Source organism: Odocoileus virginianus, chromosome 29, assembly GCF_023699985.2.
Source record: "Odocoileus virginianus isolate 20LAN1187 ecotype Illinois chromosome 29, Ovbor_1.2, whole genome shotgun sequence".
Classification (NCBI taxonomy): Eukaryota; Metazoa; Chordata; class Mammalia; order Artiodactyla; family Cervidae; genus Odocoileus; species Odocoileus virginianus.
The window spans coordinates 30,824,776-30,847,734 of record NC_069702.1 but is presented as its reverse complement, the minus strand read 5'-3'; the positions used below and the strand labels follow the sequence as shown (position 1 = coordinate 30,847,734).

The window sequence follows — 22,959 nt, the reverse complement described above, 5'->3', positions numbered from 1 at the left end:
TGGTGATGGACACAGTCAAAGGCTTTGGCATAGTCAAATAAAACAGAAATAGATGTATTTCTGGAACTCTCTTGCTTTTTTGATGATCCAGCAGATGTTGGTAATTTGATCTCTGTTTCCTCTCCATTTTCTAAAACCAGTTTGAACATCCAGAAGTTCATGGTTCATGTATCGCTGAAGCCTGGCTTGGAGAATTTTGAGCATTACTTTACTAGCATGTGAGATGAGTGCAACTATGCAGTAGTCTGGGCATTCTTTGGCATTGCCTTTCTTAGGGATTGGAATGAAAACTGACCTTCTCTAGTCCCTTGGCCACTGCTGAGTTTTCCAAATTTGCTGGCATATTGAGTGCAGCACTTTCACCACATCATCTCTCAGGATTTGTAATGGCTCAACTGGAATTCCATCACCTCCTCTAGCTTTGTTTGTAGTGATGCTTCCTAAGGCCCACTTGACTTCACATTCCAGGATGTCTGGCTCTAGGTGAGTGATCACACCATTGTGAGTATCTGGGTCATGTAGATCTTTTTTGTACAGCTATTGTGTGTATTCTTGCCACCTCTTCTTAATATCTTCTGCTTCTTTTAGATGCATACCATTGCTGTCCTTTATTGAGTCCATCTTTGCCTAAAATATTCCTTTGGTATCTCCAATTTTCTTAAGGAGATCTCTAGTCTTTCCCCTTCTATTGTTTTCCTCTATTTCTTTTCACTGATCACTGAGGAAGGCTTTTTATATCTCCTTGCTATTCTTTGGAATCTGCATTCAAATGGTTATATGTTTCCTTTTCTCCTTTGCTTTTGGCTTCTCTTCTTTTCACAGCTATTTGTAAGGCCTCCTCAGACAGTCATTTTCCTCTTTTGCATTTCTTTTTCTTGGCATGATCTTGATCCTTGTCTCCTGTACAATGTCACAAACCGTAGTTCATCAGACACTCTGTCTATCAGATCTAGTCCCTTAAATCTATTTCTCACTTCCACTATATAATCATAAGGGATTTGATTTAGGTCATACCTGAGTGGTCTATTGGTTTTCCCCGCTTTCTTCAATTTAAATCTGAATTTGGCAATAAGGAGTTCATGTTCTGATGATCTGAGCCACAGTCAGCTCCCAGCCTTATTTTTCCTGACTGTATAGAGCTCTCCATCTTTGGCCGCAAATAATAGAATTGGTCTGATTTCAGTGTTGGCCATCTCATGATGTCCATGTGCAGAGTCTTCTCCCATGTTATTGCAAGAAGGTGTTTGCTGTGATCAGTGGAGTAGGTGGAGACAAAGCACTTGGTCAGCTGGTGGATGGACTATGGCATGTGATCATGGTTATTTTTTAAACAATTCCCAATAAATGCCGGTACTGCCAGTGGTCACCCCGTCCAGAATACACCCGAGTCCCAAGCTTTCTCATCATAGCTAGTCTGAGTGTTTTCCCAGCTTACCCAGATCATGTGCCAAGGTGTTGTGTGAAATGAAGAGGTTGGACTGTTTATCTTGCTTGGATTCAGGTGCATGGCAAGGTGAAAGCTGCCAGCGTGGAGCTTCTCCTCACTGTCTGTAGGCAAGTAGCACCTGTGTACTCTTTGAGAACAGAGTCTAGACTTCTCAGCCATGCACTTTGTGTCGGTAGTTCTCCCAGAAACCAGTGGGCTTTCCCCCTCCACGTAGGACCCCAATCTGGGACACCCATTCTGTGGCTTGACTCCTTAGTTCCCCAAGGGGACAGTTCACCTGTTTGGACATTCTCTCTTTTTATATGCCTCTCAGAAGCAACCAATCTTATGACTACTTTCCATCCTGTAAGTTATGTGGAAATCTTTCTTGCACCTATATTTGTATGAGTTCTTCCAGTCTGAAGATAGTTTTCTGTGAGAATTGTTCCACAGGAAGATCCATTTTTGATGTGTTTATGGGGGGATGTGAACACCATGTCCTCTTGTTCCACCACCTTGATCCAAACCTGTATGATAAATTTAATTCTGACACATTTAATTTCTACAAATTTAATAGAAAATGTTGTTGTTATCATTTATGTTTGAAGCATTACACCAAAAATTGGACTAAAATCATTGTTGACATTTCTTATTCATTTTAGTGAGAAACGTTAGTGCAAATTGCATTCCACTATGTACAGCATTTATTTAGTCCCTTATGATGTTAATGTATTCAGACTCTATTAACCCCATGAATTGATTGATATCATTACTTTATATTCATTACTTTATGTGATGGAACAGCTGGGGCATAGGGAAGTTAAGTAACTGCAATGATCTCAAACTAATCCATAGTAATTTTGTAGTGATTTATCTCTACACTATTTGTGTTTACAGTACAATGTGTTTAAACTTTATGGGATGGTGTCTCCCTTTTGGGTTTGAATGTAAAACAAGTGTGTTTAAATTTCATTTAAAATGATTCTTTCCATGTTATTATACTTCTTCAAAATTAATCCTACCAGATCAATTGCTCTGCAAAGTTTTGGTTAAAAAAAAAAAAAATAAATTTTTGACTTAATTTCTATTCCTGAAGAACCAGTGACTTTTGTTACCTTTAAATTATCATTGGCAATTTTACTTCCATGAATTCCCTGTTCACATTCTTTGCTTATTTTCATTTTGGGCTTCTTGAGTTTTTGTTGTAGATCTGTAGTCATTCTCATTGTACAGTGACTACCAATCCTTTTTATGTTACAATTATTGCTGGATAGATTTGGGGCAAATTATATAAGCCTATATATGTGAGTTAACAATACTCTCTACTATGGCAGCATATCAATTCTACTTTTCTTCAGAAATGTGTCAATTATCTAGAGGGGTTATATTGAAAGTCCTGTGGTAAATCTTCCTATTATTCTCCGAGCATCAATGTTTGATTTTATTTTTATTATTAGTTATGTCTTAGGTTGATGAATGTCATATGGTGTGGATGGTGGTCTTCTTGACTAAAATACTCATTTCTTCACTGGACCACTTTGATCATAAACTGCTTTCCTGATGTACAGTTTTCATGAATGTGGCTTCAGATTGCTTTCATCTGAATCACTAATTTTTCTTAACATTTCTGTAATTTTTGTATTGTTCTCATTGTTGCTGATTATGTGAGTCATAGTGGGCCCAGGTTTAAAGAACATGATGTCTATGTTATTTTCTGTCATGATAAAGAATTGAATTTTTCATGTAAGTGCTATGGTAAGGAACGAGGCAATAGCTGCTTGAAGAAAGAGACAAAAGAATGATAAATGCTAATCAAAAATGTGGTTCAAAATACATTATAATGCAATAGTAATTAATTCAATCTATGGTCAACAAACCCATTGGATATCACATCATAACTGCAAGTAGATAAGTGATGCTGTGTCTTGTTTTGTAAGAGTATGTATAGACTTACATATGTATTTAGATATTGATAAGATCTGTAGATAAATTCAGGTACATTTGGAGAGAATGAAAATTCTCTAAGTCCCTTTAGAGTCTAGGTTACATAATTTCTTACTATATAGTTGAGAACTTACATCCATTATTAAAAGTTGAATATGGGAGGGAAAATAATAGGTGACTCAAGGTGGATGAGAAAAGAAGAATAAGTCATGAAATTAAAGATTTTCACAAATATTTCAATTTTATAATAGGAAGCAGGTAGCAGTTGCTATATTTCTAATCCTACAAACACTCTTATGGGAAATAAGCTAAACTGGATGAAAGCAAATATCTTGCCATGGCTCTAGGTAGGAAGTGATGCTGAGGCTGCATGCTCAGTAAAAATGAAGAACTGATAGTGGTCTCACAAATAGAATAAAGGATTGAATCTTTTTACAGAATTCCAATTATTGAACAATTTCAATAACAAGAAAAAGCTATAAAATTTGACATGAAAATGAAGTTAAAAATTCTGAATATCTAGAAAATGACACATGCTATAAGTAGACTTCTTATTGTTGTTGTTTTTACATAGAGCATGTGAAAAATAAACACAATCATTTCTTTTAGATTAACTTTTGAATTAAAATAATAAATTTCAATACATATGCATATAGTTTTATTTTTATTTCATTTTTCATCAGTGTCTTTTCTTGGCAAGACATATTTTTTGTCAGGTAGAAAATCCCTTGAAAGTAAAATTTACATTTTGTCACAAGAGGAGTCGAACTTTATCATAATTAATCTTACTGTAATAAATATGAGGTGTTCTATTTATGTGCAAACCTGCTAGACAGCTCAGAAACAGCTAGTCTTTTTTCCCCTTCTTTCCTATTCTAGCAAACTTTCGGCAACAAAACAGGCAACACTTTGTGATGACAAACACAGCAGTTGTCACACAGGCCAGCAGGAACCCGATCACGTCCAGAGAGTGGTACTGGAACCAGGTGAGGTCGTGGGCGGCGGGCCGCAGGTGCTGGGCTCCTCTGTGCCGCATGACAAATTCAATCCAGAAGATCGCTCGGTCCAAGGGTTTCATAGGCTGGTCATGTTGAATGGCTGATAACCTCATGACATTCTCTTTGTAGCTAAAGGAAGATCAGTGATCAATTTATAGAACGAGCTTTAATAGATAAATAAGTGAAATTTTCTTGCAAATGGTAACAAAGAGTGCAACACAGAGTGGAAGCAAAGTAGCTACTTTTCCTCCAAGGTGATTCCTGAGATCTTAGCTTATGGGCTGTGCTGTGCATAATCAGTCAGTCATGTCCGACTCTTTGCCACACCATGGACTGTAGCCAGCTAGGCTACTCTATCCATGGTGATATTCCAGGTAGGAATATTGGAGTGTGTTGCCATGCCCTCCTCCAGGGGACCTTCCCAATCCAGCGACTGAATCCAGGTCTCCTGCATTGCAGGCAGATGCTTTACTATTTGAGCTACCAAGGAAGCCCGAGAATACTGGATTATTCTATCCCTTTGCCAGGATCTCCCCTACCCAGGAATTGAACCAGGGTCTCTTGCATTGCAGGTGGATTCTTTTCCATCTGAGATACAAGGGAAACCCAGCTTATGGGCTAGGATTTCTTAAATTCTTAGGATTTCAAGTTACAAAGAAAAGAAAGAAAATGAGAGGGAAAAGACTGTGTAGTCTAAAGTGGCATGAGTTGTTCCAAAGTGAAAAAAAAAAAATCATAATTTGTTTGTTCAAAGATTGAATTATCTAGTAACTGACCTGTTAATTGACCTGGTAAACATGTTTTAAAATGCAGTCATAATCCAGATATAGCAAGTAAATCTATGATGTGGTTGAGAGACAGGTCCAGAAAGGACTGATCTTACATTAGTGAAGTAGTAGTTGAAAGTGTGGAAGTGGATTGACTTGGTTTGATTTCTGACTCTGATACTTGCTGGCTGCTTTTTATTCTTTCTGTCCCTTAGTTTTTTAAAAACTTAATTTTATTAATTTTTAGAAACATTTTTATCTTTTAAGCTTTTTATTTCATAATTGGAGGGCCCAATCACAATAGAGTCTGCTCCTCAGGTTTTCATTTTTGTATAAAATGGATAGAAATAGTACCTTATCTGGTTATCTTGAGAATATCATATTGATTCTTAGAGACATTTTTAGAATCTAGCATACTCTCAGAAAATGTTTTTTCATATTGTTCTCCTGGTTCTTGTTCTTTTAGAACAAGATCCTCTTAGAATGTGGAGAAGACTCAAGATTTCACTTTCAGGCATTGCAGTTACAATGCCTGAACTACTGTTTCTACTGTTGAAATGATGATGGACTGTGTGTGTGTTTGTGTTCAGTTGTGTCTGACTCTTTACAATCCCATAGACTGTAGCCTGCCAGGGTCATCTGTCCATGGAATTCTCCAGGCAAGAGTACTAGAATCAGTAGCCATTCTCTTCAGGGGATTTTCCTGACCTAGATATGATGGCTAACAGACAAGAAAGTAGGAAGTATAATGAGATATGGTTCATGAACTCTAAATCACAGAGTGCTATAACAGGGCACTGCAGCCATAACAATGGAATTAACTTTTCTCCCTTTTCTGTCAAAACACAGGGGGAGCACTTGGTGTTTTCAAGGATTGCAGTAATCAGGAAACATTTTTGTGATACAATAGGGATCAGTTCAGTCACTCAGTGATGTCTGACTCTTTGTGGCTCCATGGACTGCAGCACACCAGGCTTCCCTGTCCATCACTAACTCTCAGAGCTTGCTCAGACTCATGTCCATTGAGTCGGTGATACTATCTAACCATCTCATGAATAGACTACAAAAAAGAAGTTGCTTAATATGTGTAAAGTAACACTATGCTACTAAATAAAATATGTAGCATATCATGAACATTCAGTATATAGCAGCTAAAAAGTCATCTTCATTTTGACATCAACTTTACATTATTAAAATTTAAAAAATATAAAGATACTAAAGAGATGTACATTTATATAGGATCATCAAAAGAAAGATCTATTACTTAAGAAAAAAAAATTACTTAAGAAAAAAAATAAGAAAAATATAGGACAATAGCAGTCCTAAAATTAAATTTAAATAACACTCCTATAAAGACACAAATACACACTGTGCTACTATTACTGACAGTCTCAAAATGTTTCATTGCAAAGTCATTATAAAGCAATAGGGGGAAACATATATATATCATATTTATAATATTAATATACTTGTGTTACTGAAATTCACATATATCTGAAGTGATTTGGAAATCAAATATTTCTCATTTTTGAAAATTTGGCTTTTATACAGTAATATCCCATCATATCTCTTCCAAATAAGACAAAATCAATCACAACCTAAAGAACTCAGGATATATCTACATTTATAAGCAATATCTACATAGTTGAAATTAAGTTAGAAAGTTCTATTAGCAAAGTATTATTAAAAATTTGTAGATATAGAGAACAAATTTTGGTTACCAGATTGGAGGAATAGAAATATACACATAAGGGTGTAGGAAGCTAAAATTACTGGGAATAATATAAGCTCAAGGTTGTGTTGTACAACACTGTGAACATAACCAATATTTGGTAATAATTTTGAATGGAAAATAGGCTTTAAAAATTGTGTAAGAAATTTTTAAAAAGGAATATCTCAACATATCCTTCCAAATCAATTGCATTTAGATTTATAATTCTTCTAAATTAGACAAAAATTATCACAATCAGAAAACCTAAGAATAAACCTGTATTTATAAATATTATTTACATAGTTGAAACTGAGTAATTAGAAAGTTCTAGGTGTTAACCATTTATCAGTGATGGGGTCAGAATATTAGCATAGAAAACTTGGAAAATATTAAATGTAATGGGAATTTAAGATTGATTATGTCAAAGTAGTTTACTGAAAATAAAGTATCTTTGTAGAGTTTAAAACATTTGAGGAGTTCACAGGCAGAAAGAAAGTAAAGTGGGCAGATGAGTATTCATATTAATACGATGCATGTTTCCCTACTTACCTTTTACCATTTCAGTGATTCTTCTCATTTTAATGCTTAAGTCTTTCAGAATTTCTCTACAATCTTGAAACTATTGACAAACCTTTCCCATAAAACCATAAAAAAATGTTGAGACACTCAAAATAGGTTATTATTGATTGTTTTCAAAACATTGAGTAAATCTTACTCTTCATTATACTTATGTGAAGCCTCATTTCTGCCTCCTTGGCCTTCAGATGAGAACCTCTCTGGATAGAATGTCAGGTAAAAATGTATACTCACAAAGGATTATTAATGACTTCCTTCAACGCATTGAGCAAATCTTCTGTTGACATTGTTTCCAAGTCCAGTCTGATAGCTGCTCCCTTGGTCGTCATGTGAACAACGTTATGAGGTTGATCAGCAAACAAAGGAAGGCCCACCATAGGGATTCCGTGGTAGATGGCCTCGTAAATGCCATTGCTTCCACCATGAGTTATAAAGGCTTTGGTTTTTGGATGACCTAGGATTGAGTGAATTTCAATAAAATAATTAATTATAACTTTCAGAATAAAATGAGAAATGGGTTTTATAAGGCACTGAAAGAAGCAGTGTTTTTTTAAGATAACAGATTATTACACATATGAGAGTGCTTTTAAATTGCTTTCAGAACTCAAAAAAGAAACTGCTATGTCTGCTGAAAGTGAATGAAGACTTTGTGAAAGAAGTGCTGAGTCACTTGAACTTCACAGATGAATCCATGATTGGCAGGTGAACAACTTAAAAGAACATTCTGGGTAAAAGAAACCACATGTGCAAAAAAAAAAAGAGAAGGGCATGACAGAAATTATTCTCTTAAAAATATAGTGGAGTCATTTAGTCTGACAGGAATGGTATCAGGGTAAAATAAGGATAATGGTAGTGGCACTGGAACCAGAGGATGGAAAAGCAAGCTTCTGTCATGAAGTGTGTTATTGTGTCATAAAAATGATTGCAGATTTTTTTCTTTTACAGAAAATGTTAAGACACCTGTAATAAAAAGGGAACTTGTTTTTAGTAGCATTTAGCATACCCCTTACAGAGGAGAAAAGAGAGGTATAAGGAAAGAATTCAGAGACAGAACAACAATCCAGGAAGTTATTGAAAAGATCACGGTGAGTGAAATTAGAGCCAAAATAAAGATTCTGACCATAAGGTGTGTGATTGTGTAGAATAAAAGGCCAATTGTTATACATTCCTTCTTTTTCCCCTGGCATAGGAAATAAAAATAAAATAATACATTTTTCAAGTGCTTCAATAATTCTTTACACATTTGTTTCCTTTTGAAGCGCTGTCACTTTGCTCAGCTGTTACTCAAGTTTTCAATATTTTTTTCTACCAAGTCTTACCAAGAAGGTCGTTCTGGGGGATCCACTTATATAGCCGAGTATTGGGTCCTAATGTGTCTGGTTTTTTGCCATCGTATCTCCATAGAACCTGTTAGGGTAAGGGTAATATCTTATTCTATGAGTTGAACTTCAAAGTTACAATTCTAAAGTGATCAAAATATATGTAGTTACATGTCCTCCATATGACATGTAAGAAATGAAGGCATATTAAGTAATATTAACTGTTAATACACTGACCAGCTTCCTGGGTGGTGCTGCTTGTAAGGAACCCATATGCCAATGCAGGAGACATAAGTGATGTGGGTTCAGTCCCTAAATTGGGAAGATGCCCTAGAGTAGGGCATGGCAACCCACTCCTGTATTTTTGCCTGGAGAATCCCATGGACAGAGGGGCTGGGAGGGAAATGGCCCATAGGGTTGCAAAGAACTAGATATGACTGAAGTAAATTAGCACCCACACACAATACCCTGACATGAAGAGGAACACCTGCATTTGATATACTCATGATGGCATAGACAATTGAGATGTCAGTGCCAACACGAAAACTTAAATAATTTCTAGGTGGTCTTATTTCAAGTACAAAAAGACAGTGACAGAATACAAGTAACCTATGCACTTATTTGCCTGCTTTTTACACTAGCTGTCATCTTCAAATTTAATATTCACTGATTTCTTTTTGACCATTATAGAAGAGAGTTTAGTTATATCAATTTTAGTGTAACAAGTTATTTTATTAGAATTTCACACATTTTGTTACAAAGAGGAAAATGTATGCATCAACCACTTAGAAATAAATACTTTTGCTCATTCATAATTTATTAATAATAAGTTAATTAGTGCTTCTTAGGAAGTATAGCTTCATTTAAGTTATAAACTGTTAAGCGCTTGCAAAAAAAAAATGACAACTAGAATTTTTTGACATGAATCCAAAGTTTACCATTATTACTAGACTTGGTTGCTTTACCTTTAGGATAGAAGAGCCAATTGGATATTTGAAAGGAACAATAGGGCTATTGAAATAGTTCCAAAATAGTGGCACCAAAGTTTATTCAACTGATCCTGATACTTCAACAATGAAGCACAAAGCACTGACAGAATTGATTAGTGTGGTCTCTAGATGCAGTACAAAAATAAGGAACAAGTTTGGAATTCCAAGCAATTCTCATAAACCGGATTATAATTTATTAGTGTTTAACTTCTATTTGCTCTGTGAATGAATGTAAATTAATTTTAGTTTCTCAGCAAAAAATAGCATAGATTATTAGGAGAGGCCTATCAGATTGCAAACTAAAAAAGTTGTTCACAAATATCTGATGACCACAGGGGTATTTTATATATTAGAAAAAAAGTTACTGTTGCATTTTCTGAAGAAGAAGACAGCTGAATCTTCACCATGCCAGTCTTCCTTATGCTTGACTGCTTCTTATAGTCCCTTCTCCCTCTTCAATCAGGAGGAAGAATGTGACAGGTTAGAAGCAGAGTTCATCAAGGACCAGACTTTACAGAGTTCGCCTTAAGGGCAGGACCCTATCTTCACTCTTTCACATTGATCTTCCTGCTTCAGATTTTAGCAGGGCCTAGTCAACCAGGGAGGCAGATGTTTCTTTTCTCTAAATCAGTGTGGTTGGATGGCAGTTTGGGGAATCTTGTCCATCCTTTCTCTGAGTAGCACTCTGAAAAACACACTGATAGGTCTGTTCCAAAATTTATGGGATACAAAAAGACCAGGATTACATGTTAAGTGTACACTGCAAGAAGCACAACAGTCTTCTATCAATATTGCTTCACATTATTGTGTGACTATATTTTCTGTTAAAATTTAACCCCAGAGAACATTTGTATGTGTACTGCACCTCAGATATCATTCACGGAAATGGAACAAGTGACAAAGCAGAATTTGGTGGTTTCTTTTCCGGCCCCGTGATACCATTAGAATACCAAAATTCATACTGTATCTCTTTAATATCATTCTATTTTTATTACAATGTTAATCTAAATTTATTATGGATGAAAGACACTCCTTGTAATTCTATAACACCTACTATGTATATTTTGGTTTATATATATGAGAGATAAATTGGAGTTCTCATATAATTTACCTTTCGGTTGGAAAATGTCTAAAATCAGACCTTTTATAGACTTTAACAGACATTAAGTAATTGTTCACTGTTAAGTTACTGTGTGTACCTTTTGTGGAATCTGGGCAAGGGCTGATGCAATCACATTGGCTCTTTCTTCTGACATGTTACTGACCATTGACCCCAATGAAAACACCACAATACCGTGTTCTCCAGAGCTCTGCACAAATTCTTCCATTTCCTGTGAAAAAAGAATTTGTTCCATCATAAAAGAGAAGGAGCATAGAAAACATTATTGAAGGGATTGCTACCAGCAACTAAACCGAGGAAATCAAATATAGTCTGGAGTGGAGATTAAAAAAAAATATTGTGGTAAAATACACATGACACAAAATTTACTTTGTTAATCATTCCTAAGTGCATAGTATAGCATCATTAAGTATATTCACACTGTGCAACCAATCTCCAGAGCTTTTTTCATCTGGCAAAATTGGAATTCTATGCTCATCAAGAAACTCCACATTCCTTGTTCTCTAGCCTCTGGCAAGCTTCATTCTGCCCTATGTTTCTACAAATGTGATTAGTCTGGATACTTCTTATAAGTTGAATTGTACAATATTTGTCTTTTTCTGACTGACTTATTTCACTTAGCATAAGTTTCCTTCATGTTGTGACATTTGTCAGAATTTCCTTTTAAATGTAATATTCCATCGCTTGTATATATGACATTTTGTTTATTGCTTCATCTGTTGGTGGACCCTTGGGTTGCTTCAACCTCTTGACTCTTGTGAGTTGAGCTTTTATGCACATGTACAGATATCTCATTGGGGTAATAATTTCAATTCCTTTGTATATGTGCCCACAGAAGAGAAATTGCTGAGCCAAAGGTATTGATATGTTTCATATTATTCTTGCCACATACTATATAGTTTATAGAGTGATTTTCCTCCTCATGTTCCTTAAATATGTTAACTTCACATTGGACATTGGTTAGTTGTGCTAATAAATATTCAGCACTAAAAAAATATTTTTAAATTTTGAAAAAAACCATATTATTTTCCATAATGGTTGTTGTTGTTGTTGTTGTTGTTGTTTTAACATAAATCATCCCTGAGGTCCTTGGGAAAGAAATGGGTGATATGAGGTCTATTTCTTCTATTATGTAGGGTTCAGTGTAGTTGCTCAGCCATGTCTGACTCTTTGAGACCTCGTGGACTGCAGCATGCCAGGCTTCCCAGTCCATCTCCAACTTCCAGAGTTTACTCACTCATATCCATTGAGTCAGTGATGTCATCCAATCATCTCACCCTCTGTCATCCATTTCTCTTCCTGCCTTCAATCTTTCCAAGTATCAGGGTTTTTCAAATGAGTCAGTTCTTCGCATCAGGTAGCCAAAGAATTGGAGTTTCAGCTTTAGAATCAGGGCTTCCAATGAATATTCAGGACTGATCTCCTTTAGGATGGGCTGGTTGGATCTCCTTGCAGTTCAAGGGACTCTCAAGAGTCTTCTCCAATACCACAGTTCAAAAGCATCAATTCTTTGGTGCTCAGCTATCTTTATAGTCCAACTCTCACATCCATACATGACTACTGGAAAAACTATAGCTTTGACTAGACAGAACTTTGTTGGCAAAATAACATCTCTGCTTTTTAATATGCTGTCTAGGTTGGTCATAACTTTTCTTCCAAGGAGCAAACATCTTTTAATTTTATGGCTGCAGTCACCATCTGCAGTGATTTTGGAGCCCCCCAAAAATGAATTCTGTTACCATTTCCATTGTTTCCCCATCTATTTGCCGTGAAGTGATGGGACCGGATGCCATGATCTTAGTTTTCTGAATGTTGAGGTTTAAGGCAAATTTTTCACTCTCCTCTTTCACTTTCATCAAAAGGCTCTTTAATTCTTCTTTGCTTTTTGCCATAAGGGTGGTGTCATTTGCATATCTGAGCTTATTGATATTTCTCCCAGCAATCTTGAGTCCAGCTAGTGCTTCATCCAATCCAGTGTTTCTCAGGATGTACTCTGCATATAAGTTAAATAAGCAGGGTGATAATATACAGTCTTGATGTACTCCTTTTCCTATTTGGAACCAGTCTGTTGTTTCATGTCCCATTCTAACTGTTGCTTCCTGACCTGCATACAAATTTCTCCAGAGGCAGATCAGGTGATCTGGTATTCCCATCTCTTTCAGAATTTTCCACAGTTTGTGATGATCGACACAGTCAAAGGCTTTGGCATAGTAAACGAAGCAGAAGTATTATGTATATTTATGCAAATATATTTGTGTATAAGCAGGAAATGAGATAAGGCCAATGCACACTGGTGGCAAGAGGATACTGTTAAACACTATTATACTGAGACTTTTCATCTATTATGCTATTAATTACTAACATAGATTCTTAGAAGGGAGTCTTACTGCAGGATTCAACTGACCTTAAATTCTTTATTATTATAGGTCTACTAAATCATTTATTTATTCCAGATATACTTTTTTTGAGAATTATCTTAGGTTAGTCATTAATATTTCATTTCTCTATTAGCACTATGAAAACTTATATTTGAATCATTTAAGTCTATCATTCACTCAGCCCTATAATCCTTATCTTAAAATTTGTCATAATTTCCCAAACTGTCTGAATTATCAACCCCTGACATTGAGAAGTCTGGTATTATTGTTGGGAAGTTCTATGAGACAGTCCTATAAGTCCTGTTTATAACCCAGAGGAATACTTGTGTAGTTACTTATTTGACTGACCATATTGCTGAATTTGCTTACCTGTGGCACCCTTTATCCTTTACATAATTGATGGCATAGTAGGATGCATAATGTCAGCTGTGGTGAAGGACCCTCAGAGTCCCCTATTTAGTGCCCCCAGTGAGCACCTGCCCGACAGTGGGAGAGGTGCCCCAGGGCTTTCTGCGGCAGAGATCTGGTCACCTTTTTAGTAGTTCACTTTAAATGATATAAAACTCCACGTGAATCTTTATTTGCCTGTATTGTTTCTGAATTATTTTGTCTTGTGGTCCCTTTTCCTTTCTAATTTAAAAAATGTATACTCTGTACTAGAATAATTACACATTGCTCAATGATCCTGTTTAACAAATGTAGAGGAGCAAAATTTTCCTGACCAGTAGTAGCATTTAGAGTTACTTGTCTTCATTGCATTGTCATGTTGGCTCACTAACCAAAGCTGTTTCATCTATGCTGTGAAAGATACATCGATTTGCTATTATTTTAATATATACTATCTGTACAAATTAATCACTGATGTGGATGTATTCATTTCATACTCTGATATCTTTGTGAAAATAATATAAGATCATGGCAAGAAAATATGCAAAAGTATGAAAATTTATATAAAAGGAAATAAGATTTACTGAAATGCTCCATTCAGAGGTATCCTTATTTTCAAATTTATATACTTTTAGCAAAAGTTGAAATATATTTGAAATATACTTTATGTAAGTTAAGATGTATAACATGATTGATACATTTATATACAGTAATATGATTGACATTTTAATGATGTTTTGAACCTCCACTTATCATATAATTATAATTTCTATTTTTGTTAACCTCTATTCTCTAAGTAAATATAATGGTGATAATAATAAAATATTGTTGTCTCTATTCACTATCCTGTACCTTAGGTCTCTAGGACTTGTTTACTAAGAAATACTAATTTGTATCCTTAAAGAACGTCTCTCCTATTCTCCCACCTCTTAGCCCCTGGTAACCACCATATTACTCCTAATATATGAATTCAGCACTTTTAGATTTCACAAACAAGTGAAGTATTTGCCTTTGTCTTTTCAAAAAGCTAAGCAGAATTGAAAACCTTTGCTAGACTAAGCAAGAAAAAAACTGACTCAAATAAATAAAATTTGAAAAGAAAGGGGAAACACTGCAACTTATACTCCAAAAGTACATAGGCTCCCAAGAGACAACTATGAATAACTATATGCCAAAAATTACATACATGAGAAAAAAATAGATAACTTTTTAAAAACACAACCTATCAAGACTGAAACAGAAAGAAGTAGAAAATCTCAACAGTTTTAAGAAGTAAAGAGATTGTATCATTAATCAAAAACCTAAGAATACACAGAAGTCCAGGACTAGATGGCTTCACTGATAAATTCTTTGAAGCATTATAGAATAATTAATGTAAGTTTATGAAAAAAATCTTTAAAAATTAAAGAGGAGGTTAGGAATCTTTTCAAACTCATTCTACAAAGCCAACATTACCCTTATACCAAATAGATAAGAGCATTACAAGGAAAGAAAATGATAGGCCAATACCCACACTGAGTATAGATGTAAAAATCCTCCACAAAATATCAGCAAACCAAACTCAAGAACACAGTGAAAGCATTATATTGAGTGAGCAAGTGAGATTTATCCTCGGGATGCAAGGTTGGATCAGTGTACTCATATTAATAATTTTAATGCATTGCACAAATAGAATGCAATATAAAATAACTTGATTTTCCAAACAGATGTACAAAACACATTTGATAAGATACAACATTCTTTCATGATAAAAACTGTCAACATATTGGATATAGAAGCAACATAGCTCAATGTAATAAAGAACATATATGACAAACTCAAAGCTAACATTACATTCAACAGTGAAAATTTGAAAACTTTTCCTCTAAAATCAGAAACAAAACAAGGATTCCTACTCTCACAGTGCTTCAGCATAGTACTGGAAGTTCTAGCTATAGCAATTAGGTGAAACAAAGTATAAGAGGCATCCTAAATAGAGAGGAAGAGGTAAATTGTGTGTGTGTGTGTGTGTGTGTGTGTGTGTGTTTGCAAAAGACATGATTTTTGTAAGAAAATATCAGATTCAATCAAAACTTTTAACTAATCAACAAACTTAGTAAGGTTTCAGGGTATAAAAGCAGCATACAAAAGTCAATCTAATTTTGATATACAGATAATGAAACATCTGAGAGAACCATCCCATTCAGAACAGCATCAAAAGAAGAAAATAACTAGAAATAAATTTACCCAGTGACGTGAAAGATCTATATGTGATAACTATAAAGATTGTGTTGTTACACTGTTAGTGGGAATGCAAACTAGTATAGCCACTATGGAGAATAGTGTGGAGATTTCTTAAAAAACTGAAAATAGAACTGCCATATGACCCAGCAATCCCACTCCTGGCATACACACCAAGGAAACCAGATCTGAAAGAGACACGTGCACCCCAATGTTCATCGCAGCACTGTTTATAATAGCCAGGACATGGAAGCAACCTAGATGCCCATCAGCAGACGAATGGATAAGGAAGCTATGGTACATATACACCATAGAATATTACTCAGTCATTAAAAATAACACATTTGAATCAGTTCTAATGAGATGGATGAAACTGGAGCCCATTATACAGAGTGAATGAAGCCAGAAAGATAAACACCAATACAGTATGCTGCTGCTGCTGCTAAGTCACTTCAGTCGTGTCTGACTCTGTGTGATCACATAGATGTCAGCCCACCAGGCTCCCACTTCTCTGGGATTCTCCAGGCAAGAACACTGGAGTGAGTTGACATTTCCTTCTCCAATGAGTGAAAGTGAAAAGTGAAAGTGAAGTCATTTAGTCGTGTAGGACTCTTAGAGACCCCATGGACTGCAGCCTACTCTTAGCAACCCCATGGACTGTAGCCTACCAGGCTCCTTCATCCACGGGATTTTCCAGGCAAGAGTACTGGAGTGGGGTGCCATTGCCTTCTCCGCCAATACAGTTTACTAACACATATATATGGAATTTAAAAGATGGTAACGATAACCCTATATGCAGGACAGAAAAAGAGACACAGATGTATAGAATAGACTTTTGGACTCTGTGGGAGAAGGCGAGGGTGGGATGATCTGAGAGAATAGCATTAAAACATGTATATTATCAAGTGTGAAACAGATCGCCAGCCCAGGTTGGATGCATGAGACAAGTGCTCAGGGCTGGTGCACTGGGAAGACCCAGAGGGATGGGATGGGGAGGGAGGTGGAAGCGGGGATCAGGACGGGGAACACATGTAAATCCATGGCTGATTCATGTCAATGTATGGCAAAAACCACAACAATAGATTATATTGTAAGAAATAGAAGAAAACACAAATAAATAGAATGTCATCCTAAGATCATGGATCAGAAGATTTAATGTTGTTAAAATATTCACACTACCAAATGTATCATACCTCCCAATTTTAAATTATACTAAAGCTGCAACATTTCAAATGATAGTGTACTGGCCCCCAAATAGACAATTGGAACCTCATATAGGCTTTAGAATCAAAACCCTGAATATATAGCCAAGCAATTCAACAAGAACAACCCCGTGGAAAGAATAGTCACTTCTTTCTTTTTGGAGAAAATTGGATAAGTATAAACACAAGAAATGAAATGAGACCCCTGCCTTACACCCCTCACAAAAATAACTCCAAATGACTTAAAATAACTCCAAAGACTTAAACATAAGACTATAACTTATAACATCCAGAAAGGATGTTATATACCATAAAATTCCTAAAGGAAAATGTGAAGATGGAACTTCTTGGCATTGGTCTTAAAATGATTTTTTTAAATATGACTTCAAAACCACAACAAAAGGAAAAAAATCCACAAGTGGTACTATATTAAACTTAAAGCAACTGCACAGTAGAAAAACAATCAACAGTGTGAAAATGCAACCTACAGAATGGAAAAAAGAATGCTTTAACCACATATTGAATGAGGGGTTAATGTCCAGAATACATATAGAACTCATACAACAAAATCCAATTAAAGAGTGGGCAGGAGAACAAAATAGACATTTTCTAAAGAAGACTTCCAAGTCACTACCAGGTATATGAAAAGATGCTCAAGATCACTAATCATCAGGGAAATGTATTTCAAAATCACAATGAGATATTACCTCACCTCTGTTAGAAAGTTGGTTTCTCCCTTATGGAACATAAAAAGAAATTTCTTAATCTTGAAAATTGTAATTCCAGTTTATGTTTTTTTAATGTTAGAGAAAATTGTGATTTTATTATATCTGATATTTTTCAACTAAATATTATGTATGATTTAGTGTAGTTAAATATTCCTTATAAATACATACATTTATATGATAGAAGAAGGATGTTCATTTTAGCCAAAGCACAGGTGAAGAGCCTCAAAACTCACAAAAAGATTTTAGCATTTCATCTTATATATCTGATTGGCAAAAATCTTAAAAATTCCTAACATTAAAAAGGTTTACATTAAGTATATTAAATTAAATTTTATTTAGAGTAAATTTTATTACATTTATTAAATTATTTTCATTAATTTTTGTGTAAACTTTTATAATTGACCATTAAAAGACTCCATGGGATATCTAATCTCTAGCAGTTTGTTGAATACTATAATCTTGATGATTAAGAAAATCAATTTCAATTAGGAATTAGATCAAGGTGGCTGGCACACATTGGGTTAATGATAGTATGTTATAATAATAAAATAAAAATAATGACAACAGTTAATATTTCTTCTGAACCACTGAGTATATGCCAGTGGCATTTTGGATGTTTCACATGTACTTACACATTTTTTCTCTCAACAATATAAGGTTTGTACTATTATAAGATATAGTATGGTTGTATCGCTATGAATACTGTAGACTAGTTTTCACTCATTGTTGCCTACATCTAGCAACAACCTGCAAAGTTCCCCCACGCTTTACCCTTTTCATCTAACCCAGTGACTACATGTTGCTTGTTGTCTTGTTGTTTATTTGTTTAAGCAATGATATAGTATAGCGCTTAGCCGCTCAGTCATGTCCAACTCTTTGCCATCCCATGGACTGTAGCCCACCAGGCTCCTCTGTCCAAGGGGATTCTCCAGACAAGAATACTGGAGTGGGTTGCCATGCCCTCCTCCAGGGGATCCTCCCAACCCAGGGATTGAATCCAGAGCTCCCACATTGCAGGTGGATTCTTTACTGTCTGAGTCACTAGGGAAGTGCAAGAATAGTGAAGTGGGAAACCTATCCCGATATGGAAAGGAGTCCGCAAGGCTGTATGTTGTCACCCTGCTTATTTATCTTATATGCAGAGTACATCATGAGAAACGCTGGGCTGGAAGAAGCACAAGCTGGAATCAAGATTCCCAGGAGAAATATCAATAATCACATATGCTGATGACACCACCCTTATGGCAGAAAGTGAAGAGGAACTAAAAAGCCTCTTGATGAACGTGAAAGAGGAGAGTGAAAAAGTTGGCTTAAAGCTCAACATTCAGAAAACTAAGACCATGGCATCTGTTCCCATCTCTTCATGGCAAATAGATGGGGAAACAGTGGAAGCAGTGTCAGCCTTTATGTTTTTGGGCTCCAAAATCACAGCAGATGGTGATTGAAGCCATGAAATTAAAAGACACTTACTCCTTGGAAGGAAAGTTATGACCAACATAGACAGCATATTGAAAAGCAGAGACGTTACTTTGACAACCAAGGTCGGTCTAGTCAAGGCTATGTTTTTTCCAGAGGTCATGTATGGATGTGAATCTTGGAGTGAAGAAAGCTGAGCGCTGAAGAACTGATGCTTTTGAACTGTGGTGTTGGAGAAGACTCGAGAGTCCCTTGGACTGCAAGGAGATCCAATCAGTCCATCCTAAAGGAGATCAGTCCTGGGTGTTCATTGGAAGGACTGATGCTGAAGCTGAAACTCCAATACTTTGGCCACTTCATGCGAAGAGTTGACTCATTGGGAAAGACCCTGATGCTGGGAGGGATTGGGGGCAGGAGAAGAAGGGGGCAACAGAGGATAAGATGGCTGATGGCATCACCGACTCGATGGACATGAGTTTGAGTACACTCTGGGAGTTGGTGATGGACAGGGAGGCCTGGCGTGCTGTGATTTATGGGATCACAAACAGTCAGACGCAGCTGAGTGACTGAACTGAACTGAACCTATCCCTTCTCCAGGGGATCTTCCCCACCCAGGAATTCAATCGGGGTCTCCTGCATTGCAGGTGGATTCTTTACCAGCTGAGTTACCAGGAAAACCTGTTTTAACAATATTTGACTGCACTTTGCTCTCTTAATCCTTTCAATGTTTTCCCAATGCCCCTACTAGATGTTTAAAGTTGCTGTCTGTTTCCAGCTGACTTCACCAGCATCATCTGTCTCCTTACTTGGGCTTTTCCTGTTTAGACGAAGCTTGGACTTCTTGGCAACTGCCATTACTACTCTACTTGCTTTTCTTATCTATCTTCTTCTACCCCTGCCTATCTCTTCTGTTTATTCTTGAGCATTCTTCTGATTTCACCTTAATTATCAGTGAATCAGAGATACTGTCTATGATTCATGCTGGATACTTTTTAGCATTCTGTACTTTCCTTTTTATAACACTTTCACACAATTTTTATGACTTGCTTGTATTCTGTCTTTCCATGTAGAGTGTAAGGTAGCAAAAACTGTGTCTATACCATTAGTGTAAGTTAATACTCACTTCTAGAATATGTGACATATGTAATTATCCTATAGCATTACAATTATAATAATATAGCTATTATTATATTACTTATATAAAATGTAATGTAACTATAAATATTGTTTAGTGGATATCTGATTATGCTTCATTATGTGTCAAATAACGAAGCTGTTATTTAACTGACATATTCTTAAAGTGTCCCACATATTCTAGCTTATTCGGTAATGACAATGAAATTCAGATACTTTGTTCATATAGAAATAAATCAGTATCTAACTAGAAGTTCACTTTATCCAGCTTCCCACATCTGACTCACTGTAATCAAACATTTTAAATAAAGAATACAGCATGATTCCTATTGAAAACACAAAGTTAACAAAGAAGAACAAATAGGAGCAGGTGACCTTAGGCAGGGGTTTGGCAGGTTTGCAGTGGAGGCCTCCAACAAATTCAACATTTGGTAGCCGTGGGCGAGGAAATGAAAAATCCCAGTAGTTTCGAATAAGCCACATTTCAGCTTTCCCCATTGTCTCAACTAATGTAGTGGGCTTTCCTGAAAGTGAAATACAAAACAAAAAACAATAATAAATGTTGGATCAAATGAGAATATTGCCATGTGTATATATTTTAGGTAGTTTTTTAAAGGAGTTTGGGATGATGTGGTCAAAGATGTTTGAATGTATCTGTTCTTTGATAAATATAAACATAACATAGCATAATATAATATGTGTGCAATTCTCTGTGTACATGTCTTCATTTATTAAGACATTTTATGAGATTTCTAGTGATTTTTTTAAATTAAAGAGGAAGTTTTGTGAGTTGGATAATATTCACTTGCAGAACTCCTATGTGCTTTAATTTATGGTATATGACTTCCTGGTATCTGAAACTAGTAATGGGTTCAACCTTACCCTATAATTTAAGTGTTTTCATAATATTTATAAGATTGATGGGTCATTTTATATCTCTATTTCACTCTTTCACTTTTTGAGACAAGTTTATGTGAAATTATATTTATACAAACTCACCTTCCAAAGCACAGGGAAAGATAGAATTTAATGCTACCAAGTAAGAACATGACTTACCTAGTTGTTGTGTGTTGTTTGGTTTCTAAGCCGTGTCTGACTCTTGTAACCCGATGGACTGTAGCCTCACCCATCCATGGGATTTTCCAGGAAAGAATACCAGAATGGTTTGCCATTTCCTTTTCCAGGGGATCTTCTCAACCCAGGGATCCTATCCCACATCTCCTGTATTTACAGGTGGATTCTTTACCACTCAGCCATTAGGGAACCCTGACTTACCTAGGACTTCACTGTAAAACTGATTCCACTTCTCCTCATTGTACATCTGAAACCAGTAGTCAAAATAAAGTACATATATCATATTTTTTACCCTCTCCATGAATGTCATATGATCACTTAATTCAGACAACATGACAGGTACATAGGATGGTGGAAATGAAAGCTTTCCACTCCTCTTTTCAACCAAATAGCCAGGTGAGAAGTAGAGACTGTACACTAAAGGTACTTTAAGTACCTCAGCCAGAAGCTCTCCACAGGGTCCAACAGCATCTGCAAGAACGACATCAAACTTTGATTCCTGTAGTTTTGTCATAAGCTTCTTGTTTGAAACCACTTCACTACATATCTTTATACCAATATCAGAAAATTCCTCAAATAAACGTTGCATTGTTGAAAGATGGATCCAAAAGTAATCTTTCACCACAAGCATCCATGTCTCAATCAAAATCTTGGCAACTTTCTGAAAATCATCTTTAGTTAAAGATATAGGGAAAGTCTCAAATTTCATAGCCAGTGGTTTGTTTGGATCAATAAGAGTGGAAGCTGAAGATTCCAGAACGGTCACCTCATGACCCCTCGTCACAAGTTCATCCAGAATTGTCTTCATATTCATCCAGTGACTAAATTCCACTGGCCACACCAGCACCTTTCCACAGCTCCCAGAGCTAAAGTAGCAAGTGAGCTGTAACAGCTGCAGAAGCAAGAGCCATTTCATAGGCATCTTGTTCATATGCCGTAGTTTAAACAATTACTATATCCTTTTGCTATTGCTCAGGCTTATATCCAGAAGAAATCATTCAGAAGTTAAATTATAACTCCTTTGCCTCAAATAAATAGGTTACATGAATAGTCAGCAGATGTGGAAATCAGATGAAAGGGCAAAGTGTAGACTACTTCAAGATTATACAGTGTGTTTATATTGATTTGTCAGTGCTATCACCCAGCTAAAAGTCGATGACCTTGTACACACAAATTCAGTTGTATCAGTTATGTAAGAAAGAAGACTATGTAAAACAATAGCAAGTGAGAGGCTCTTATGTCTTCAGTCACTTTGACATGGAATGAGAGAAAGGTGACATCAACAAGATGGAACATTAGGAGGTCCCAACACTTGCATCCTTCACAGAAACAAGAAAAACAATAAATGAACAACTATGAACCAATATAAATTACTTTTCAAAATTTCTGGGCTGCAATGAAGAAGCAGTGGAAACCCTGCAGGTTGCAAAATCTGACGACTACTGTATAGAAAAGCATGGGAAAGATTTTACCCCCACACCCCTTCCTTCAGTTCAGAGGAACTTGGCACGGGCAGAGATGCCCTCGGAGGGATTTCAGCCCATGAGGAACAATAATGCAAGGGAACTCC

General features: G+C 36.0%; 1 protein-coding gene across 4 annotated transcripts; it reads right to left on the bottom strand.

Moving 5' to 3' along the window:
* Positions 1 to 3,585: 3,585 nt before the first annotated feature.
* Positions 3,586 to 22,346, bottom strand: LOC110124834 (UDP-glucuronosyltransferase 2B18-like). 4 transcript variants are annotated; one of them, XM_070458323.1, is made up of 7 exons: positions 21,826 to 22,346; positions 21,591 to 21,636; positions 20,691 to 20,839; positions 10,930 to 11,061; positions 8,742 to 8,829; positions 7,657 to 7,876; positions 3,586 to 4,497 (listed from the first exon to the last, which is right to left on the bottom strand). In XM_070458323.1, the coding sequence occupies exons 1-7, from the start codon at positions 22,318 to 22,320 to the stop codon at positions 4,218 to 4,220; spliced, it is 1,410 nt and encodes a 469-aa protein (XP_070314424.1). In that variant the 5' UTR covers positions 22,321 to 22,346; the 3' UTR covers positions 3,586 to 4,217. The 4 variants fall into 4 exon arrangements, with proteins under 4 accessions (XP_070314424.1, XP_020729196.2, XP_070314425.1 ...); XM_020873537.2 differs by having other exon boundaries at positions 21,591 to 22,346; XM_070458324.1 differs by lacking the exon at positions 21,591 to 21,636 and having other exon boundaries at positions 21,826 to 21,904.
* Positions 22,347 to 22,959: the final 613 nt, after the last annotated feature.

Coding starts and splice junctions, on each gene's coding strand:
- LOC110124834 (XM_020873537.2), bottom strand. CDS start 22,320: ATGAACAAGATGCCTATGAAATGGCTCTTGCTTCTGCAGCTGTTACAG. Junction 11,062..20,690: donor CTGCCAAACCCCTGCCTAAG/GTCACCTGCTCC, acceptor CTTTTTTCACAG/GAAATGGAAGAATTTGTGCA. Junction 7,877..8,741: donor CCCCCAGAACGACCTTCTTG/GTAAGACTTGGT, acceptor ACTCAATCCTAG/GTCATCCAAAAACCAAAGCC.